Source organism: Balaenoptera borealis, assembly GCF_965194805.1.
Source record: "Balaenoptera borealis genome assembly, chromosome: 12".
Lineage (NCBI taxonomy): Eukaryota > Metazoa > Chordata > Mammalia > Artiodactyla > Balaenopteridae > Balaenoptera > Balaenoptera borealis.
The window spans coordinates 77,455,565-77,473,349 of NC_138869.1; the positions used below are offsets into that span (position 1 = coordinate 77,455,565).

General features: G+C 51.4%; 2 protein-coding genes across 3 annotated transcripts; one reads left to right on the plus strand and one right to left on the minus strand.

The window, feature by feature from the left end:
- Positions 1–566: 566 nt before the first annotated feature.
- Positions 567–8,524, minus strand: GTPBP2 (GTP binding protein 2). 2 transcript variants are annotated; one of them, XM_082345854.1, is made up of 12 exons: positions 8,299–8,523; positions 6,388–6,414; positions 5,917–6,101; positions 5,468–5,576; positions 5,070–5,267; positions 4,596–4,770; positions 4,217–4,436; positions 3,651–3,786; positions 3,473–3,531; positions 2,692–2,863; positions 2,074–2,238; positions 567–1,844 (listed from the first exon to the last, which is right to left on the minus strand). In XM_082345854.1, exons 1-12 carry the CDS (start codon positions 8,482–8,484, stop codon positions 1,668–1,670), a joined length of 1,809 nt encoding a protein of 602 aa, XP_082201980.1. In that variant the 5' UTR covers positions 8,485–8,523; the 3' UTR covers positions 567–1,667. The 2 variants fall into 2 exon arrangements, with proteins under 2 accessions (XP_082201980.1, XP_082201981.1); XM_082345855.1 differs by having other exon boundaries at positions 1,736–1,870; positions 8,299–8,524.
- A 4,104-nt stretch (positions 8,525–12,628) lies between these two features.
- MAD2L1BP (MAD2L1 binding protein) lies at positions 12,629–16,416 on the plus strand. The gene is made up of 3 exons (XM_082345898.1): positions 12,629–12,857; positions 13,377–13,636; positions 15,679–16,416. The coding sequence occupies exons 1-3, from the start codon at positions 12,809–12,811 to the stop codon at positions 16,189–16,191; spliced, it is 822 nt and encodes a 273-aa protein (XP_082202024.1). The 5' UTR covers positions 12,629–12,808; the 3' UTR covers positions 16,192–16,416.
- The last annotated feature ends 1,369 nt before the right edge of the window (positions 16,417–17,785 follow it).

Sequence of the window (17,785 nt, forward strand, 5' to 3'; positions counted from 1 at the left end):
CATATTTCTTCACCCATAAAATGTGGTAGTCAGGTACTCTGAACACAAACAGGAGGAAGGGACAAAGGTTTCACCAGCTGGCTTTCGGCTCCAAAAAGCCAGTTTAGACTATATAAACCTCACTTCAGGCTACTTTGCATTGCTAGGAAAAGCGTGAGGACCAGATTGCCATGTCTCTAAGTTCTACTCGTCATTAAGTAGCTGGCACGCTTATCTCCAAATCTCTGACAGGGCACAGTCATCAGCCTCCTTACCCCTGTGACCATTAGCAAGTGGCCAACTCCTCAAGTACAGGGTGGATACCTATCTTAGCTGAAAAGGTGGCAGTTTCACTTTCTATTCTGCTCACTCAAAGAACTATGCAAAACAGGCCAGAATACTTGAGTCACAGCACTGGAATACTGATCGCAAGTGGGGGAGAGGAAAGGAAGCAGGGTGAATGAGATACCAAATGGGTTCTTCCCCCATTCAGGGCTCAGCAGTGTAAGGATTTCACTCGTCTCTGATCCTGGAGAGGAATCCAGCTCTGGAAGATGCGCCTGGGTCTTAAGCATAAGCACAGTGTGTTCAATAAAACATTTTTATTCTGTACAATATATATATGTGTATTTAAATATATATATATATATATGTATGTATATATATATGCAGAGAAACCTCAACCAAATCCCTGAGTCCATGGGAACCCAGGACACTAACAAAGGGAAAGAGGGAATCCATGCTCTAAAGAATAGGAAGTATGGCAACATCTTTCCCTTTCCTCCAGGTTCCCTGCAACAGAGGGAAAGGGATGATCACTACAAATTACTAAAACAAGAGAGGACTTACATGGGGGCAGGATGGGGAGCTGTGAGTCAGGTCCCCAGCCACCAGTCTGGGGACTGTGGCAAAACATCCTGTTTGATCCAGCATTAAAACTAACAGATCACTGCAGAGGAGGGGACAAGACTGATTGACATGCAGCTGACCTTCGGTACGCCAAGTCTTAGCTTGGCGGCCCCACACCTGGGCCAGCACAACAAATAGCACCTGTGGGGCCTTTGAGAGGAGGAACTGGGGACATGGCCCTTGAGTGAAGAAGGGAAGGGAGACAAAGCTGAAGAGCAGACCTCATGTCTCAGCACAGGGCGGGAGCACTGCCATTCACTGTCCCTGTGCCATTTCTTCAGACCCTGGGCCACCAGATGGCCAGGAGCAGATGTCTTTTGTCCACAGTCAAGTAGAGATGGGCAACTTACATGGCCTTGAGAAGAGGTATAGAAGAAGGAGTGCTTTCGAGGACCACCCCCAGTTGTTGTGACAATTCCTGACGTGCAGGGACCACACCGGCGAATCATGCCCAGTCCTGACAGTTGGGCCAATGTGGCGGTGATCAGCTCCCTCCAGTAGACAGGCCGTAGGGATGCCAAGCTTGATGAGCCAACCAGGCGGACACACAGCTGCTCAGCACTGCCCTGAATTCTCCTGTCCTCTCCCTCAGGACTGCCCCTCCCTGGTCACACCAAGCTCGGCGTCTCTCCAGAAAAGGTGGCAGGGAGCAAGCAGCAGAGAGTACCCCTCACTCCCTAGCCTACTAACACGCAGAGCCGCCAACAGGGGTCAGCATGGCCGGAAGTCACCTTATGTACTGTAGGGACAGCAGTAGAGCTGTGCCTGCCTGGAGGAGTTCAGAAGCCCATGTTGGCCTGGGCCTCTCCCGCTGCAATGGCTTGCACATCAGTGACATGGCCGATGCCCTTGGTGACACCCTCCCGGAAGAGCAGCTTGGCGCCCACCTTCAGGTACTCTGGGTGTTTCAGGAAGCGGAAACGTACCACTGCCTTCTCCCCTGTCCGCAGCTTGTCCTGCAGCAGATACATGGTCACTGCCCCTGGAAAGTACCTCCTGTCTCTACCAGCCTTGGCTCTCCACCCTCGGGGGCCTAGCAGGTGTCTGCCCACCCCAAGTGGGGCTTTGTCCCCTTTGTGGGATAAGGGAGCTCTCTACAAATCTGGGGACGGGCTTTCCTCCTTTCTGGAAGCAGAATTCTGACTTTTCCCTGGGAAAACAGGGGCATGGCTGGGCCCTGCTCACCTTGGCATGGATCTTTTCCACCACTGCTGTTTGACGTACGTTGCCCACGTGTACTGTCACCTGGAAGCCTCGCCGGAAGGTGGTGGCGTGGAACAGCAGGACTATCTCTGCCTCGAACACTGAGCAGATGGTGGGATTCATCTCTGGGCTCACCATCACCATGCCCTGGGGAGGCACAGCCCCCAGACCCAGGAAGGGCAGACCTCACGTTAGCCTCTCCTCCCCGGCCACCCTCACACCCTTTACAGCTCCTCAACTTCCTCCTCCTCCAGGACTTCCAACACAACGACCTCAGAAGACAATACTGAAAACTCTTCTTTTTGAGGGAACCCTTCCTTACCCACCTTTCATGTCCTCTAACCCTTCTAACGCTCAGTACTTTCAGAGTCCTGGACATTCGGGTTGCACCACAGTAATTCACATTTAGTGATCTGCACTGTATGAGTACCCTAAGCCTTTTTCATACACGGACAGTCTGTGTAACCGGCTTCTTGGGTTAGAGACTAGGTTCTCTTCAAGTTCCCCTGAAGCACCTTAGACAGATGCTTCTCATTCAAGGAGCCAGCCTCCCAGGCATTCCTCTTTGTGTTCTCTCTCCAACCCACCCTCCCACCTCACCTTGCGAAGGAGTGCTCGGTCAAAGTCCCCGAGGGCCAGCGTAGCGGCCTGACCAGCTCGCAGCACACGACAGGCAGAGCGGTTGCGTTGGATGCTGCATACTCTCAGCTCCAGGAAGCAGCCATCGTCCGTGGGGCCCACCACCAGCTGGTCGCCCTCACGGCAAATCCCACTGCAGCCCACAGGGCAGGTGGCACAGCGTCAGCCTAAGCCCCCCTACCTGCTTCTCTACTAGGTCCTTCCCTTCTAAGATTGAGTCCCTCGGGTGGGAGAAAGAGACCCTAAGTTCTGACTGGAAGGTAGGGGAGATGACTGCCTTGCCCCAGTCCAGAATTCAGACTGAAGGCTAACACCAGGAAAGGCTGGCAGTGACGCTGGCAGACAGGTACCTGTTGATTTGACACTGAGCACTTGATCCCTGAAAGAGCAATTATCCCCTTGGGTTTCATCCTCTGCTTTGGAAAGACTCTTAAGGGACCTCTCATTTCCCTAGTTGGAGATGAAGTCAGTTGATGCACTCTAGTTTTCTTCCTGGGGCCAAGACCCACACTTCTCCCCCAGGGGCCTGGAGAGTCCTAATAAGCAGCAATACTGTTTCTTCCCTTATAAGCCAATACACAAGCTTTCTCCAGCTCCTCTGATGGTGAAAGCCTAATTTACAAACAAGCACATCCTTTAGATGGGCTCTGTTCAACTCCAGGGTCTCCTTTGGGCTATGATGTCTTCCAGAGTTTGGGTATGTGAGGGCTGAGTAGGGTGGGTAGCAAGAAAGGCAATTCACCTGGAAAGTGTCCCTCCAACAACTGTCCCCACCTCTGGTACTGTGTAGATTTCATCCACCTGAAGCCAAAGAAGATTCTATCAAGGGCTGGCAAGTCCAAAATCTCTAAACAGACTCGGGGCTGGGAATTGGTCCCTCCCAGATCCCCAGCTCACTGCCCGTTCAGATGGCCAGTTACCTGGAACTCCGTCAGCTGCTGCATGAGTTCCTCCTGCTCTTTGCTGTTGGTGAGTGGCGGCAGAATATTCAGAAAGACTTTGAGCAGGTCCAGACTCTCTCCAGACACGCTGGACAGTGTGAAGATGGGGGTGACACTGTAGAGGGAGGCACGGAATGCGCAGATCAGGAAAGTTCCAACAGGAAGCAGAGGCTGGAGCCCTACACATGGAAAGGTGAGCTTCTCTTGGAGTGGCGAGGGGCTCCTCTCTGTTGTCTGCTAAGGTTCTCAGGAGCTTGGGGCCCTCCCTCTGTGAGCCATGGAGTGTGGCACGTGAGGCCCATCCCAGAGCCCAGGGAGACGGAAATGCCTGGCACAGCACTTCGTCCCCAGGGTCCCAGGCGTCAGCAAAGCTGGCTTGGGGGAAGGGTCCAGCCTTTAGCAAAGACGTCCTCCTACAATCCCAACCTGAAAAACCACAGAACTGAGCCAGAACGGGTCTGGTCCTAGGGGGAGGGGTACCCCATGTTCCGGGGCCCTGTGGAGCCATCCCTGTGGATTAGGGCTCTGGAGTGAGAAAGGCTTACTTGGGGGACTGGGCAAACTGCTGGGCAGCAGTGACGGCATCGTCCTCAGAGGTGACCAGCATGGGGACCTTGTGGCAGCCAGGCTGCTTGAGGACCCGCTCTAGCTGGCGTACCGTCCTCTCCACTGTGGTCTTGGCACACAGGTCCACCTTGCTGACCACGATGAAGAAGGGCACTTTCAGGGCCAGTGCCAGCCCCAGATGTTCTCTTGTGGTGCCGGCTGCTCAGAGAAGGCAAGCAGGCAGCAAGAAGAAGAGTTAGAATGAGGGAAGGAGGAGAGAGCAAGAGGGGAGTTGGTCTGGCTCCCAGATTTAAGGAGGCCCAGGGTAGGAGAGTCAGCACCCCCCTCCAGCCCCATCCCTGCCCCGATGCCTCGTACCAATCCCAGTGTTAGCACTGACGAGGAGCAGGGCACAGTCAGGGCAGTAGGAGGTGAGGCCGAAGATGGTGGTGTGCAGGTACTTGTGGTGGCCTGCCAGGTCGATGAAGGTGATCATCTTGGAGCTGCTCTCACAGATCTCTTCTGCCGTCCGTGAGTCACTGTAATTCACCACCTGGCCCAGAGCCCAGGGCTCTCAGTGCCCCCTGCCAGCCTCCCCAACCCTTCAAGAGTTGCCAGGACCTAAACCAGTCCCTGGGTGACCCTGCCTCTTAACCCTGAGCCCCATTTCAGATTTAGTTCAGTTGATTCCCCATTTGTTTTCTAAGGAGGTCAGAGCTGGTTCAGTGCCCTCAGAGCCTTTGTCTACACTATTCCAGAAAGTCTCCACACTCTGACCTCAGACTCCGTCCTTCACCACTACCATCCCATCCTTAGAGTCTGGTCCCACTGGGTCCCGTTGATTGCATGCACCTCTCCCTTGCTGTTAAAGCCCAGGATCTCGAAGCTGATGCTGGAGGTTCGGCCGGACTGAATCTCATGCAGGTGGCGGAAAAGGTTCAGCCGAGCCCGGCCCCGCCCATTGTCCAGCTCTCCTTGGGTCAGGACTCCAAGCAGAGTCGACTTCCCTGAGTCCACATTCCCCAGGACAGCCACACGGAGGTCCAGGAACTGTGGATGAATTGTCAGAGGTCAGGGCTCCAACCCTTCACCTCTCTCCACTGAGAGTTAAGGTCAAAGGCAGTGGCACTCTCTGGGGACCAAACGATGAACTGGACCCACCCCAGGGTCCCAGGCCAGGGGAGAGTCTGCCACCACGGGGTCCTCCCAGGGAGCATGGGCGTGAGAGGCAGGGAAGGGTGTGGGCCCACCTGTTGGTTGTCAGGGACCTTTCGTACCAGCACCTCGGTGATCTTCCGGGGCATGTCACTATCATAGTCCACTTCTCGCTCCCGGAGAACAGTGATGTCTGCCCCGACCCTGCCACGGCAAGGCCACAGCTGCCACATCTCACCTGTACACCCCTGCCCCCTTCCATCCCTGCTCTGGACCAATGGCCTTCTCATACCTCCCACAGAGCTCCCAACACCTTTCTTCACTTCCTACCCCCCCCCCTCCAGTCTATCCCACATCCACAGCTCCCTTTATACAAACAAACCTTAAGCAAAGGAGCAAAAAAGCCTGGATCCAATGCAGAGGATCCCAGAAACCTAACCCTCCCCACTTCAGCCCTCTGTCAAGAGGAGGCAGGCCCTAGGTGACTGGGCATGTGTGGGTCCAGATTTAGGGAAAGGAGAACCAAGGGGAAGGGGAAGCGTACTTCTCTGCCATCCGGTGCAGGGTCTTGAGGGAGGCCCGCATCTCCTCCTCAGCCAGCCCCACCAGCAGCCCATTGTCTTCTACTCCAATCTGGTAGACAGCCTCACCGCGGCCCTCCTGGAGCCGCCACTTCATCTGTGTCACCAGGTGCTCAAAACGATACTGGGATGGATTCACCAGCTTCAGCTTAGGGCAGGTGAGGTATCATGAGAAGGTAAAGTCAGAGATGCTCCTCCTGAACCCACATGCTCCCCATCTGTCCTGCCGAAAGGACCAGGACCTTCCCTTCCCTCTTAACTACCCTCATCCCTGACCTCCTCTAACAGTGAGTCCTCTTCCAACAGAATGAGGTACAGAGCCCTTACCCTGAACCACACCTTTAAGTTACTACAGATCATGAAGTTAGAAGGATCTCAAAGAAATCATCCCACACCAGCAAGGACAACCTGACCCTCCCCAACCAAAGACTCACTTTATATTCGATGTTTCCATCTTCAGCCTGAAAAGAAAGAGGCAGCAGTTACCACACACTGTCCAGACCTAACCCCTACTTCCCCTTGATTCCCACTGGGGTCCAGGCAGCTAACTTAAGAGAGCAGGAAGCCTCAGCTGCACCTGCTTAGGCAGGTGTCTGTCAAAGGTCATGGCAGACCAGCCCTATACTCAGTCCCAGTGTTACCTCTCTGAAGGAAAGGCCTCTGAGAACACAGTCAGTCACCCATCTAAGCCAGGAACAGAACCCGGATTCCCTCCTTTTTTGATCACTGGCAGCACGCTCTTCCTGGATGCAAGATTCTCCCCCTCCCTTCCCCCTAGGGCCTCAAACTGTTGTCCCCACAAGTCTATGTCTTCTCCGTGTCCAGGCTGCTGAGGCCATTCTTTGCCACTCATCTGAGAGACACCATTTCCTTCCTGCCCGCCCCTCTCAGCTGATGACATCAAGAATAAGAGGTTGCAAGAGGTTCTGGAGCATGGCCAAAGGGTGAGCTCAGCACTGGTCACTACAAGCCTGATAAGAAAGGAGTCCAGGTGAAAGAGAGGCAGGGCTCCAAAGTTGGGGTTGAGATGAAGAGAAGAAACTCAAAATATAGTGAAGGAGATAGACGCCACAAACTAGACTCACTGTGGCTTTTCCCCTCCTGTCCCCTAACTCTCATGCCTCAGTTGAGGTGAAATCTTGAGTCCATCCCACAATCTCCTCCTCTTCCCTATATCAGGTGACCCAACACAGAAGGATCCTGTTGCCTGAGCCTGCCCCTCTCGGGTACAAAAGGATATGAGATTTGCCTGTTCTGCCTGTCCTGCATTTCTGCACTCCTCCTCCCTGACCATTTTATTTTTCTTTTCCCCTTCCGGTCATCATTCCATCCCTTCAAGGCCCTTTGACTCCCAGGCTCTTACAGGTCTTCACCCATAATCTCCACCTCATGGAGTATAAAGGAGATCTTTTCCCATCAGTAAAGACCTTCCTTTTTATCATTTTGCTGGAGATGAAGAATTAGGATGGTTTCAAAAAGTGGTACAAGGATAATGGTCTAGGCTAATGGTTATCAAAGTGTGGTCCCAGGACCAGCAGCATTCATATCACCTGGGAACTTATAAGAAACGCAGACTATCAGGGCCACCTTTGACCTACTGAATCATAAATTCTAGGGGTGGAGCAGCAATCCAGGTGGTTCTCATACATGCTAAAGTTTTATAACCACTTGATGAGGCTCTTCCCCTGGGTCCTCCTTTTCTAAGAGGGACAAAGTAGCAGTTATTGTCTGCCTTAGGGACAGATGGAGCAGGAAGGTGGAGGCTGTCCCCACTTCCTCATAGGACAGGGAAAAGGCAGGAGGACTAAGCCTGACTGTTCTCGTGTGCGTGTGTGTGTGAGTGTGTGTGTGTGTGTGTGTGTGTGTGTAGTGACAGAACATATTGCGTGTGTGTGTGTGTGTGTGTGTTTGTAAGGACGGAACATATTGCTCTTTTCCCGGGTACTACCCTCCTCCCCGTGGAACAAGTTCAGAAAACTCTAACTCCTCATCCCAGGATGCAGTCTCCCTTCTCCTGTTGCAGCAGGGAGGGGACCGGGGCATTTTACTCTGCTCTTCCCAAAGGGATGCAGGTGGGATCCCCTTTCCCCACTTCTGGAGTTACCTAGATCAGAGTGGGGGGATCCCCCCTCCCCACTCTTCCTCCCTGGGGTCCTAACACCGGAGGGGGAGGCCCAGTCTCTCTGTCCCTCCTCCCTAGGGTCCTAGGACCGGAAAGAAGGGTTCTCCTCTCCTGGGGGTCTTGACACCGGAAGGGGGTACTAATTCTCTCTGACCCGCCTTCCTGGAGTCCTGGGACCGGAAGGAGTGGTTTCCTCTCACCCCGCCACTTCTCAGGTGCTTACCTCGGGGGGCAGGTACGGGGGGTTGTTGGCTTTGCTCCCTCTGTTCCTTCCGTTCTTCTTCTTCCCCTTCGGGCCACCGCAGCTGCTGCTGCCGCCGGCGCCCCTAGCCTTCAGGGTTCCGCCCACGGCCGGGCCCCCCCCGGGCCGGCAGCAGCCGCCGAACAGCTCCGATACCCGCGAGTCCATTCGCCGCTGCCGCCAGCCCCCCGCCCGGCCCCTCCCCCCCCGCCGCCGCTGCCGCCGCCGCCGCCGCCGCGCCTACTGCCACGGCCAAGTCGAGCCAGCCAGAGGAGAGCTGGGTGGGGCCCTGCGCAGGCCACGCCCCCACCCTCCCTGGCCACCGGGTCGCGTCAGAAACAGCCGCAGGGCACCAAGGGATATAGAGTCCTCAAGCCTGCGAGCTCCCTGGAAAGAGCTTGCCGCCGCCCTACAACTCCCACGCGGCATCGCGGCGCAATGGGCCGCGGGTGACTTCGGGGCGTAGGCAAGGAGCGCGCCTTTGCCCGCAAAGGCCTAAGGGAGCTGTAGTCTAGTTCCCAGTCTCCGAGCGCTGAGCGGGTCTTTTCCTGGGGCCTGGTGGTGGCGCAGTCATCAGAGGCGGGGGGCTTATATCAGAATCAAACTTTGCAGGCGCTTCAGGGTTTAGCCCCTTACCGCGATCCCAGACAACGGGTTTTGGATTGGAGAGCTGTATAACTCAGGGCGACTTGTCCCCCCAGCCTACTGGCTCCGCCCGTGCCTCAGTTTCTCCCTCGACGGCCGGGGTGCCGTTTGGGTGAGTCAGGACCAATGCCAGGGCGGAGGCGGATGGTGGTTAGCCTAATTACGGCTTTTAATTTTACGATGATTATGCCACCTTTACACAGTAGTCACTGGTTTATTACCAGGCTGGCACCTTCCGCGGGCTGGTTTTAGCAGCCCGAGATACCGCGGTGGCCCCGACACGAGGCCCGAGCCCATAAACCAGCCTTGCAGCGAGGGCCCGCAGCGAGTATTACCCCTCCCCTTTGTTTTGAAGCGGAACCAATCCGGGAGAACCGAGTTTGGCTTTAAAACCGCCAGGGCTGTAGGCGGGGCCTGGCCTCTACTTGGGGCGGGGCTGGGGCTCAGGTTACGTCAACCACGGCGAGGGAGGGGGAAGTTGCCTGGAATAGAAACTTGGCCAAGGGCCCAGGGGATTGCTGACTTCTGACTTTCTTGCCAAGCTGTCGTCTCTCTTGCTCTTTAGGGCTCTTGCAGTCAGCAAAGAGTAAACACATTCAGTGACATAAACCAGTGTACGAGACACTAGAAAGGCAGAGTGGAGAAGCAGTTAGTGTTGCTGACCTAGGAGTCAGGATGCCGGAGTTCAATTCCCAGCTCCGCGGCTGTCTCGTATGCACCACTCACCCATTGTATGTCCACTTCCGCTCTCTTCACAAACAGCGAGATACTCATACACGGCCCAGAAATAAAACAGCCTTTCCCGCCAGACCTCAGTTTTCCTTGGAAAACTAGAAGCAGCAACAGTGGCTTACCTCTGGTGATCCTTTCAGGGGTTCAGACTTGGTGGAGTCCATGGCTTCCCCCCAGGACCACAAGGAGAAAAGCAAGTTACTGATCACGTAGTTGCTGTCCACATGGCATAACTCCCCAAACTGGTGAGAGCAGAAGGACCAAAATCTGCAAAAGGATCTAGCAGACCCGGCCAATTATGTGGTCTTCAGTGGTTGAAAGCACACGTGACTTCTCAACCCTGTTCAGCTAAAGGAAGGTTTTGCTGCAGAGGTCAACCGTAGCCAGGGGCACAAGCACACCAGGGAAGCTGCTACTTAGGGGCTGAGTGAGAGATCTCAAGAAGGTTGGGGATTGGAAGCGAGAGCTAAGACTATTCTCCCAACATTATCATCACCACCAGCTCTGGGGTCTCTTGATAACCAGGGCCTGCTGCACTCGCCTGATAACACTTGTCCTCTCATCATCATAGATCTTTCAACCACCCCAACACACACAATTTCACTTCATTCTTTCCAATTCCCTTGTCTCCTAAGTGGAGAACTTTTAAGAGATGGGAAGGGATAACCCATTCTGATATCCATTCTTAAACAACCTGGCTTACCACAGACAGGAGTGAAGGCTGGCAGAGGAGTAGGCTGAACAGGGTTGTCTGTCCAGGAGGAGATCAGAGTCCTGGGAGATGGAAGGTGGTATATGTGTCTAGTTTCCTGGAGGGGTTGCTTATGAGGTGTTTATGATGTGGTTGCCTGTGAGGTAAATAATGGGTGTATACATACAGACTTTTTTCCTGGTATGTAATTATTAGTCATTCATTCTTTGTGTATAGTACATTTACATACATTTTAAAGTCAGACTTAGCAATATTTCCCTTTATATTTTCTTGGTTTTGTGTCATGTCTAAGCCAACCCCACTCCTAAATTATGGATTATTCTCCAGTAGATGTTTAATCGATTTGGAATGTATCTTTATGTAGGATGTGTAATAGGAACTAACTTGATTTTTTCCCCCTCCTGAATGGATAGGGAGTTGTTTCAAGTTATTTGCTGTGAGAAGTCACCCTCATCATATACTAAGATCTACATATACATTGATCTGTTTCTGGACTGTCTTCTGTTTTATTATCTGTTTATTCCTGAGCCAACACCACAGTATTTTAATCATTATACTTTTATGGTATGTTTTGATCTCTGGTCCCTGCTTCCTGAAACACACATTTTTCTTGGCCTCTACCACCTAATACTTGTCTGTTTTTCTTTCTACTTCTCTGGCTACTCCTCAGTCTCCTCCACAGATTCTCTCTCTCTTTCTGCTCATCCCCTAAACATTAGTGTCTTCAGGATCCTTGCTCATTTTCATTCTATACAACCTCCCTGGGTGATCTTATCCACTCCCATGCTGATGACTCTCAAATACATATTTCTATTCCTAATGGTGTTCCTAAATATCTCTTCGCTATCCAATGGAACAGCAAACCTATCAAAAACTGAACTCATCTTTTCTCCTTACCTATACCCCAGTAAAGCTGGTCTTCCTCTGGTGTTCCCTCCTTCACTGAATGGCACAACTGGTCATAGAGTTGCTGAAGTAAAAAACCTGCTTATCTTCTTGACAGTCTCTCTCTACCCCTCCTCCTCTTCCTGCGCTCAACCACCATGCTCATTGGACCTCCTAAATATCTCTAGGGTTCACCCAGTTCTCTCCACCCCACTGTGACTACCCTAGTTCAGGCCTCTTTCACCATCTTTTCTGTAAGATGTTACGGAAAAAACGCGAACGAACTTTTTGGCCAGCCCAATAGTTGGGTAATTCCAGTTGCTAGCTCTAACTGGTATCCCTGCCTCCTCCTTTATCCTGTCTGTAATCTAGACCCAGTGTAGAGATTAAATTTATAAAATGTAAATGTAATTATGTCACTCCCCTTCTTAAATTTTTCAAAGGTTCCCCCACCCCACTACGGGATCAAGTTCAAACGCTTTAACATGGCTTATAAAGCTTTGCCATGATCTGGCTCCTGTTTGTCCATCACAGCCTTAACTCTTCATAAGCTGAACTCTTTTTATTCCTTGAATAGAGGATTCTCTTGTATCTCAAGGTCTTGTTAAAAAACAAAGTTCAACTGAAGATTTGAAGATCTAATTGGCTTTATTTAACAATTCATGAATCATGCAGCATCCCATCTAGTAAATACAAAGGCACCCTGAGGGGCTGTTCAAAATGCAAGACTTTTATAGAAAGGGGGGGCAAGATAAGGAGGTTATTAGCAAAAGGAAAGAAAGGATTAGGGGGAATGTTGGGGGACTTATCTTGCAGATTACCTCACTAGCGCTGACTAGGAAATTCCAGACTGGTTAGTTTAAAATTCCACTCCAGGAGAAGCTGAAACTGCTACTGGGTTAGGAAATGAGTCTTGGTGAGATTTAGCACAAGTGAATCCGTTTGGGGGTTGTTTCTTTATAACAGTCTCCACCAGGCCCTCCTCTTTACCTTTACTCATCCTACAGGTCACAGTTTCCTCCGGGACCACCCCTCACTCCCACCCCCTCTAGGTTAGGCGCTCCTGTTCTTCGCGTCCGCTGCCCATGTATGCCTTACTATATAATTCATCACATTGCCTTGAATCTATTAGGCATTGAACCCTTTGCGGACAGCGCCTGCCTCTGGCTTCTTCGCCGCAGAGTCTCCAGCACCTAGGACAGGGCCTGGCACGAAGTAGGTGCGCAGGGAATAGGGAACGCAGGAGAGAACGGATGCATGCGGGCGGGTGTCCTTTGGAAGGCAGCGCTACGTGGCTGAGAACCCGTGGTTTCCCTGTGGGAGAAGGGCTCAGCGGACTTGCCGGACGGTGTTAAGAAGGAGAGCGCAGAGCTCAATTCCCCACCAAGCCCAGCCTCCGCCACACTGACGCGGCGCCCCGCCCACTTCCGGGCAACGGAACCGGAAGTGGAAGCGCGGTTTTCCCATGAGGCTGCGCGGGGCGCCTATTCAAACTGCACGGAGAGTGGGGAGGAGGTCATGATGGCGGCCCCAGAGGCGGAAGTGCAGACCCCGGCTGCAGTCTCTGGTAAGGCGTGGGGTCCGGAGCTCGAGGAGTCTGTTTCCTCCCTACCGCTGACCCCTCCAGTCACTTAGCCCCTGGCCCCTTCTCTGGCCCGTCTTTCTTGTCCCCATTTCCCTGCGTCCCTCTCAGTTCTGACTCGGCCCCGTTGACTCCATCGCCCCCACGGCCCTGGATTCCATTGGTTCACCACCCTTTTCGCGACGGGTTCTGGGCCCTGCTTGACTACACTTTCTCTCAACTCGTTTTCCCAGATCAGGGCCTCCACTTTCTGAGCAGAGCCCCAGTCGCTGCCTCCGAAATCCTCCACCCGTTCCCCGCAAATCCCGCCGTCACTTCACCTTAGGCAACTGGGATCCGGAACCTCCGCGCCACCGCCCACAGGGGAGTTTGCGGAGGGAATCTGCATGTGTCGGGGTGTCGCCTCCGCAGTGGTGGCCGATGTCGCCACAAGGGAATGAGAAGACTGGCTTTGGCCTTTTAAGTTTTTCATTTTTCTCTCTTGTCCCTCTGTGCACCTACCAGATTTGGAGTGGTGTGAGAAGTCGGAGGAAACCCACGACCCCCAGATAGAAGTTGAGACCACCTCCGCCCAGGAACCTCCCAACCCTTCGGAGCGCCTTCGCCCCAGAGACTGCGTGGTGCCAGTGGTGTTTCCCGGGCCTGTCAGCCAGGAAGGGTGCTGTCGGTTTACTTGTGAACTTCTGAAGCATATCATGTACCAACGCCAGCAACTCCCTCTGCCCTACGAACAGCTTAAGCACTTCTACCGAAAACCTCCCCAGGTGGGTACAGGCTTTGGGAGAAAATTGGTGGGGAGACTTTGTGGCTATTAGATGGTGGGCAGGTAAAAAGGGCGTCTAAGGAATCTTCAGGCCTGTCAGCCTAAGCAGCTGTAAGGGATGTTTCAGCCCTAGGGCTTCTGTCCCTTTCTACCCACTCTAGTCTTGATAGTCTAACCCTTCCTGCTTTTCCTCTTGTTTTCTTTTTCTGAAACTCCTATTGTGTGTTGCATTTGGACTTCATGAACTGATCCTTTAATTTTAGTGTCTTTTCTGTCCATATCCTCATCTCTTTGTTTCTATGTTATATTTTCTGTGGGTTTATATTATGTTTATATAAATATAAATGTATATTTATATAAACTTCCCTGAGTTTATATTCTAACACTTACATCATTTTTTTTTTTTTGGCAGTCATATCTTTTTCTTAATTTTTACATGTTTCTTTTAAATTGCATCCTGTTGTTTCCTGTCTGTATGAACTTCTCTTACCTGTGGACGTTAATTATTGTATTTTTGAAGCTTTTCTCTGTCGCTTGCTTGTCTCCATTTCTTCCAGATTCCTTCTCCTTTTTATTTGTTTTGGTCTCTTTCATGTTAGAGGCTTTTATTTGGTGTCTGATGAATATTTAAGAATAAGTCATTGAAAGTTCTGTGTGCATGTCTGGGCCTCTGAGCTAGCTGATAGCCTTGAAGGATATTGGGTGAGAAAGTAATGGTAGTGATAACAGGAAAGAGGATTATTTGGTCTAATAAAGGTGATTCTGGAGTTGTCTTCCAGTTAAACATGGCAAATTGAACACATGCTTATCTGTGCTCCCATCTGAAATACTACTAAATGAGAGAAATAGGAAGGAAGGAAAGAAAGAGAGAAAGAGGACTTCCAAAACATTCTGTCTGGGTGGAGGAAATTGGCAGGTGATCTAAGGATCCTTGCACAGGTGTTCCCTCAGTCCCCATGTGTTCACTTTTGTCTTCTGTGGTGCTTAAGTAGACCATTCCTGGGCCTTTATGGGCTTCTGCATTGTGAATCATTTCAGCTTCTCAGGAGAGTCCCCTCTGTCAGTACTTGGTATTCAGCTCTTTCGAACTCTTCCATCTGCTTTCTCTCTTCCAAAAGTTTGTTGTTGCCTTTGGCCACTGTTGTCTATTTTCCAGTTCTTTTTTTTTTTTTTTTTTTTTGCTATTTATTTATTTATTTATTTTTGGCTGTGTTGAGTCTTCGTGGCTGTGTGCCGGCTTTCTCTAGTTGTGGCGAGTGGGGGCTGCTCTTTGTTGCAGTGCGCGGGCTTCTCATTGCAGTGGCTTCTCTTTTTGCGGAGCACGGGCTCTAGGTGTGAAGCCTTCAGTAGTTGTGGCATGCGGTCTCAGTAGTTGTGGCTTGTGGGCTCTAGAGTACAGGCTCAGTAGTTGTGGCGCACAGGCTTAGTTGCTCCGCGGCATGTGGGATCTTCCCGGGTCAGGGCTTGAACCCGTGTCCCCTGCGTTGGCAGGCGGATTCTTAACCACTGTGCCACCAGGGAGGTCCCTTCCAGTTCTTTTTGCCCTTGGGAGCCCTCTTTCTCTCCCCTCCTTCCCTCCCTTCCTGTCTCCCTCCGTTCCCTCTTTCCTTCCTTCCTTCCTTCCTCCCTTCCTCCCTCCATCCCTCCCTTCCTTCCATTTGCCATGTTTAACTGGAGGATGAACTGCAGAATTTATTAGACCAAATAATCCTCAGTCTTGTTATCACTCTCAGCACAGCAAAGATTTGCCACCTGCCGTGCCACCACATCTCCTTGAATATTTTAGTTGCTAAATTCTGGGTGCCTCCTGCTTCAGAACACTGTCTGCTCTTCTAAGTGTGGAAGAATTATGATTTTGTACAACGAATGTAGTTTCCTTTTTGATACATTGCCCTCTGATAAAACCCAGTGTCTTGCCTGTGGCAGTTCACTGAACTGGAAATCCAGCCCCATAAGTCTACTCCATCCCAGAGGGTTCTTCAGAGGTCATTAGCTTTCCCCTACCTTGCAGAACTTCTCTGTCACCATTCTTTGTCCTCACAGGCAGAGGACGTGGTGAAGAAGAAACCTCGGGCCACTGCCGAGGCGAGCAGCAGGAAATGCCAACAAACCCTGGCAGAACTGGAGAGCGTCCTCAGCCACCTGGAGGGTCTCTTTGCCCGGACTCTAGTACCACGGGTGCTGATCCTCCTTGGGGGCAATGCCCTCAGTCCCAAGGAGTTCTATGAGCTTGACTTGTCCCGCTTGGTCCCCAACGGCATGGACCCGAACCTGAGCACAGCAGCTTGTTTGCGCCGCCTCTTCCGAGCCATTTTCATGGCTGATGCCTTCAGTGAGCTGCAGGTTCCTCCACTCATGGGCACCATTGTCATGGCACAGGGTCACCGCGACTGTGGAGAAGACTGGTTTCGACCCAAGCTCAGCTACAGAGTGCCCAGCCGGGGCCACAAATTGACTGTGACCCTGTCCTGTGGCCGACCCGCCATCCCAGCTACAGCCTGGGAGGATTACATTTGGTTCCAGGCACCAGTGACACTGAAGGGCTTCCACGAGTGAATGGGAATGCTCATCGTGAACACAATGGCTAAATTATCTTTCCCCCTGTGGCACCAAGTCACCCATCTCTTGCTTGGAGCTAGTTAATTCCTGGTGAGAGGAAGGTTGTCTCCTTCTGGTTGCCTGCCTCCCTTAGACTTCCCGGGGGGCTGATGGTATGGTTAGGGCTGTAATAATCATCACTGAACAAGCATCTCTTTGAATCAAAGGCTGATTTTCCCAGAGGGTTCTGGGTCAGGTGTTTCTTTTGGAGGTTGGAAAGCAAACATGGGCCCATAGACAGACACCCCTATGGAGATGACCCTTTTCTGCTTTTTGCTGTGGCCTTTCAGAATTTTTACTAGGGACATAATGTGGATATGACTCATGAATTAAATATAAAATGTATGGATTAATCTTACATTTTCATGAAACTCTTTTAGCTTAAAGAGACTTTCCAGGCTTGAGGTTAGAGTATTTTATCTTCCCCCTTGGCCTCTTATGCTTTGGGCTTCCATGATTTTTTTTTTACTAATGATTCTTTCTCTTCATCAGCCCCAGGCCAATCTGGGAAGTTAAGTGACTTGGCCAAAGTTCTATAACAGTTCGATATCAGAGCTGGGGCAAGAGTTCTCATCAGCTAACTCCTAGCCCGATGTTCTTTGCTTGCCACATGAGTATGTGTACCCAAAGCAGAGGTCACATGGGGGAAGGGAGCTGAGAAAAGAAAACCGAGAGAGTCTTTGCAAAGCCTGATTGAACCACAGGCTAAGGCACCAAGACTGCCCTGTAGGCTCACTTCCCTGAGGCCAGATGTCCCTTCTGGAATTCTGCCCTGCCTCCCTCCATTGCAGTTGCGTGGTGGCTGCTGGCAGTTACTGTTGGCAGTATTGTCCTCAGGCAAACCCTGCTGTCCTGCCTGTGGCTGTCCTTCCTCAGCTACGTTTCTGGCTTGGCCATCCTGATCCTTACCGTTATCCTCTCCAGCTTGACGCTGTCCTGACCACTAAGCACTGATGCCCTTTGTCCCTGAGAACACCTGCTTATTTCTTGGAAGCAAGTTGAAGACAGAATCCTCATCCTGCTGGTGTTGGAGATAGGGGTGTGTGTGTGAGTGTGTGTGTGTGTGTGTGTGTGTGTGTGTGTAAATGGGGGCAATATATACTATTTATGTTTTAAGAAGAATTATGTTTTATATTTTAAGAAAACATAAAAATAGTTTATATTTTATAGTAGGTTTTAAGCACTTTACATACATTATCTAATCTAATAACCTTGAAAAGTTCATATTATAGTCTCCGTTTTATAGATGACGCTTGGGGAGATTGGGGAGGTTGAATAACTTGCATAAGATAAGTGTCGAAACCTGGATTCTGAGATTGAATAACTTGCATAAGTGTCGAAACCTGGATTCAAACCCAGTCCAGCTGGCTCCAGAGGCTCAGTGCTTTACACTGTGCTGTACACCCTGCGTGATTTTACTCTGAGCTAATTAAACAGGGTTTGCCCTACTGAAGGTGGTAGAATTGGAAAGCTGCAGGACTTCCGTCTCTGGCTTCAGATTGTGTTTCGTGACATGGAACCTGCCATTTATTGGTGCGGAGTAAACATGGAA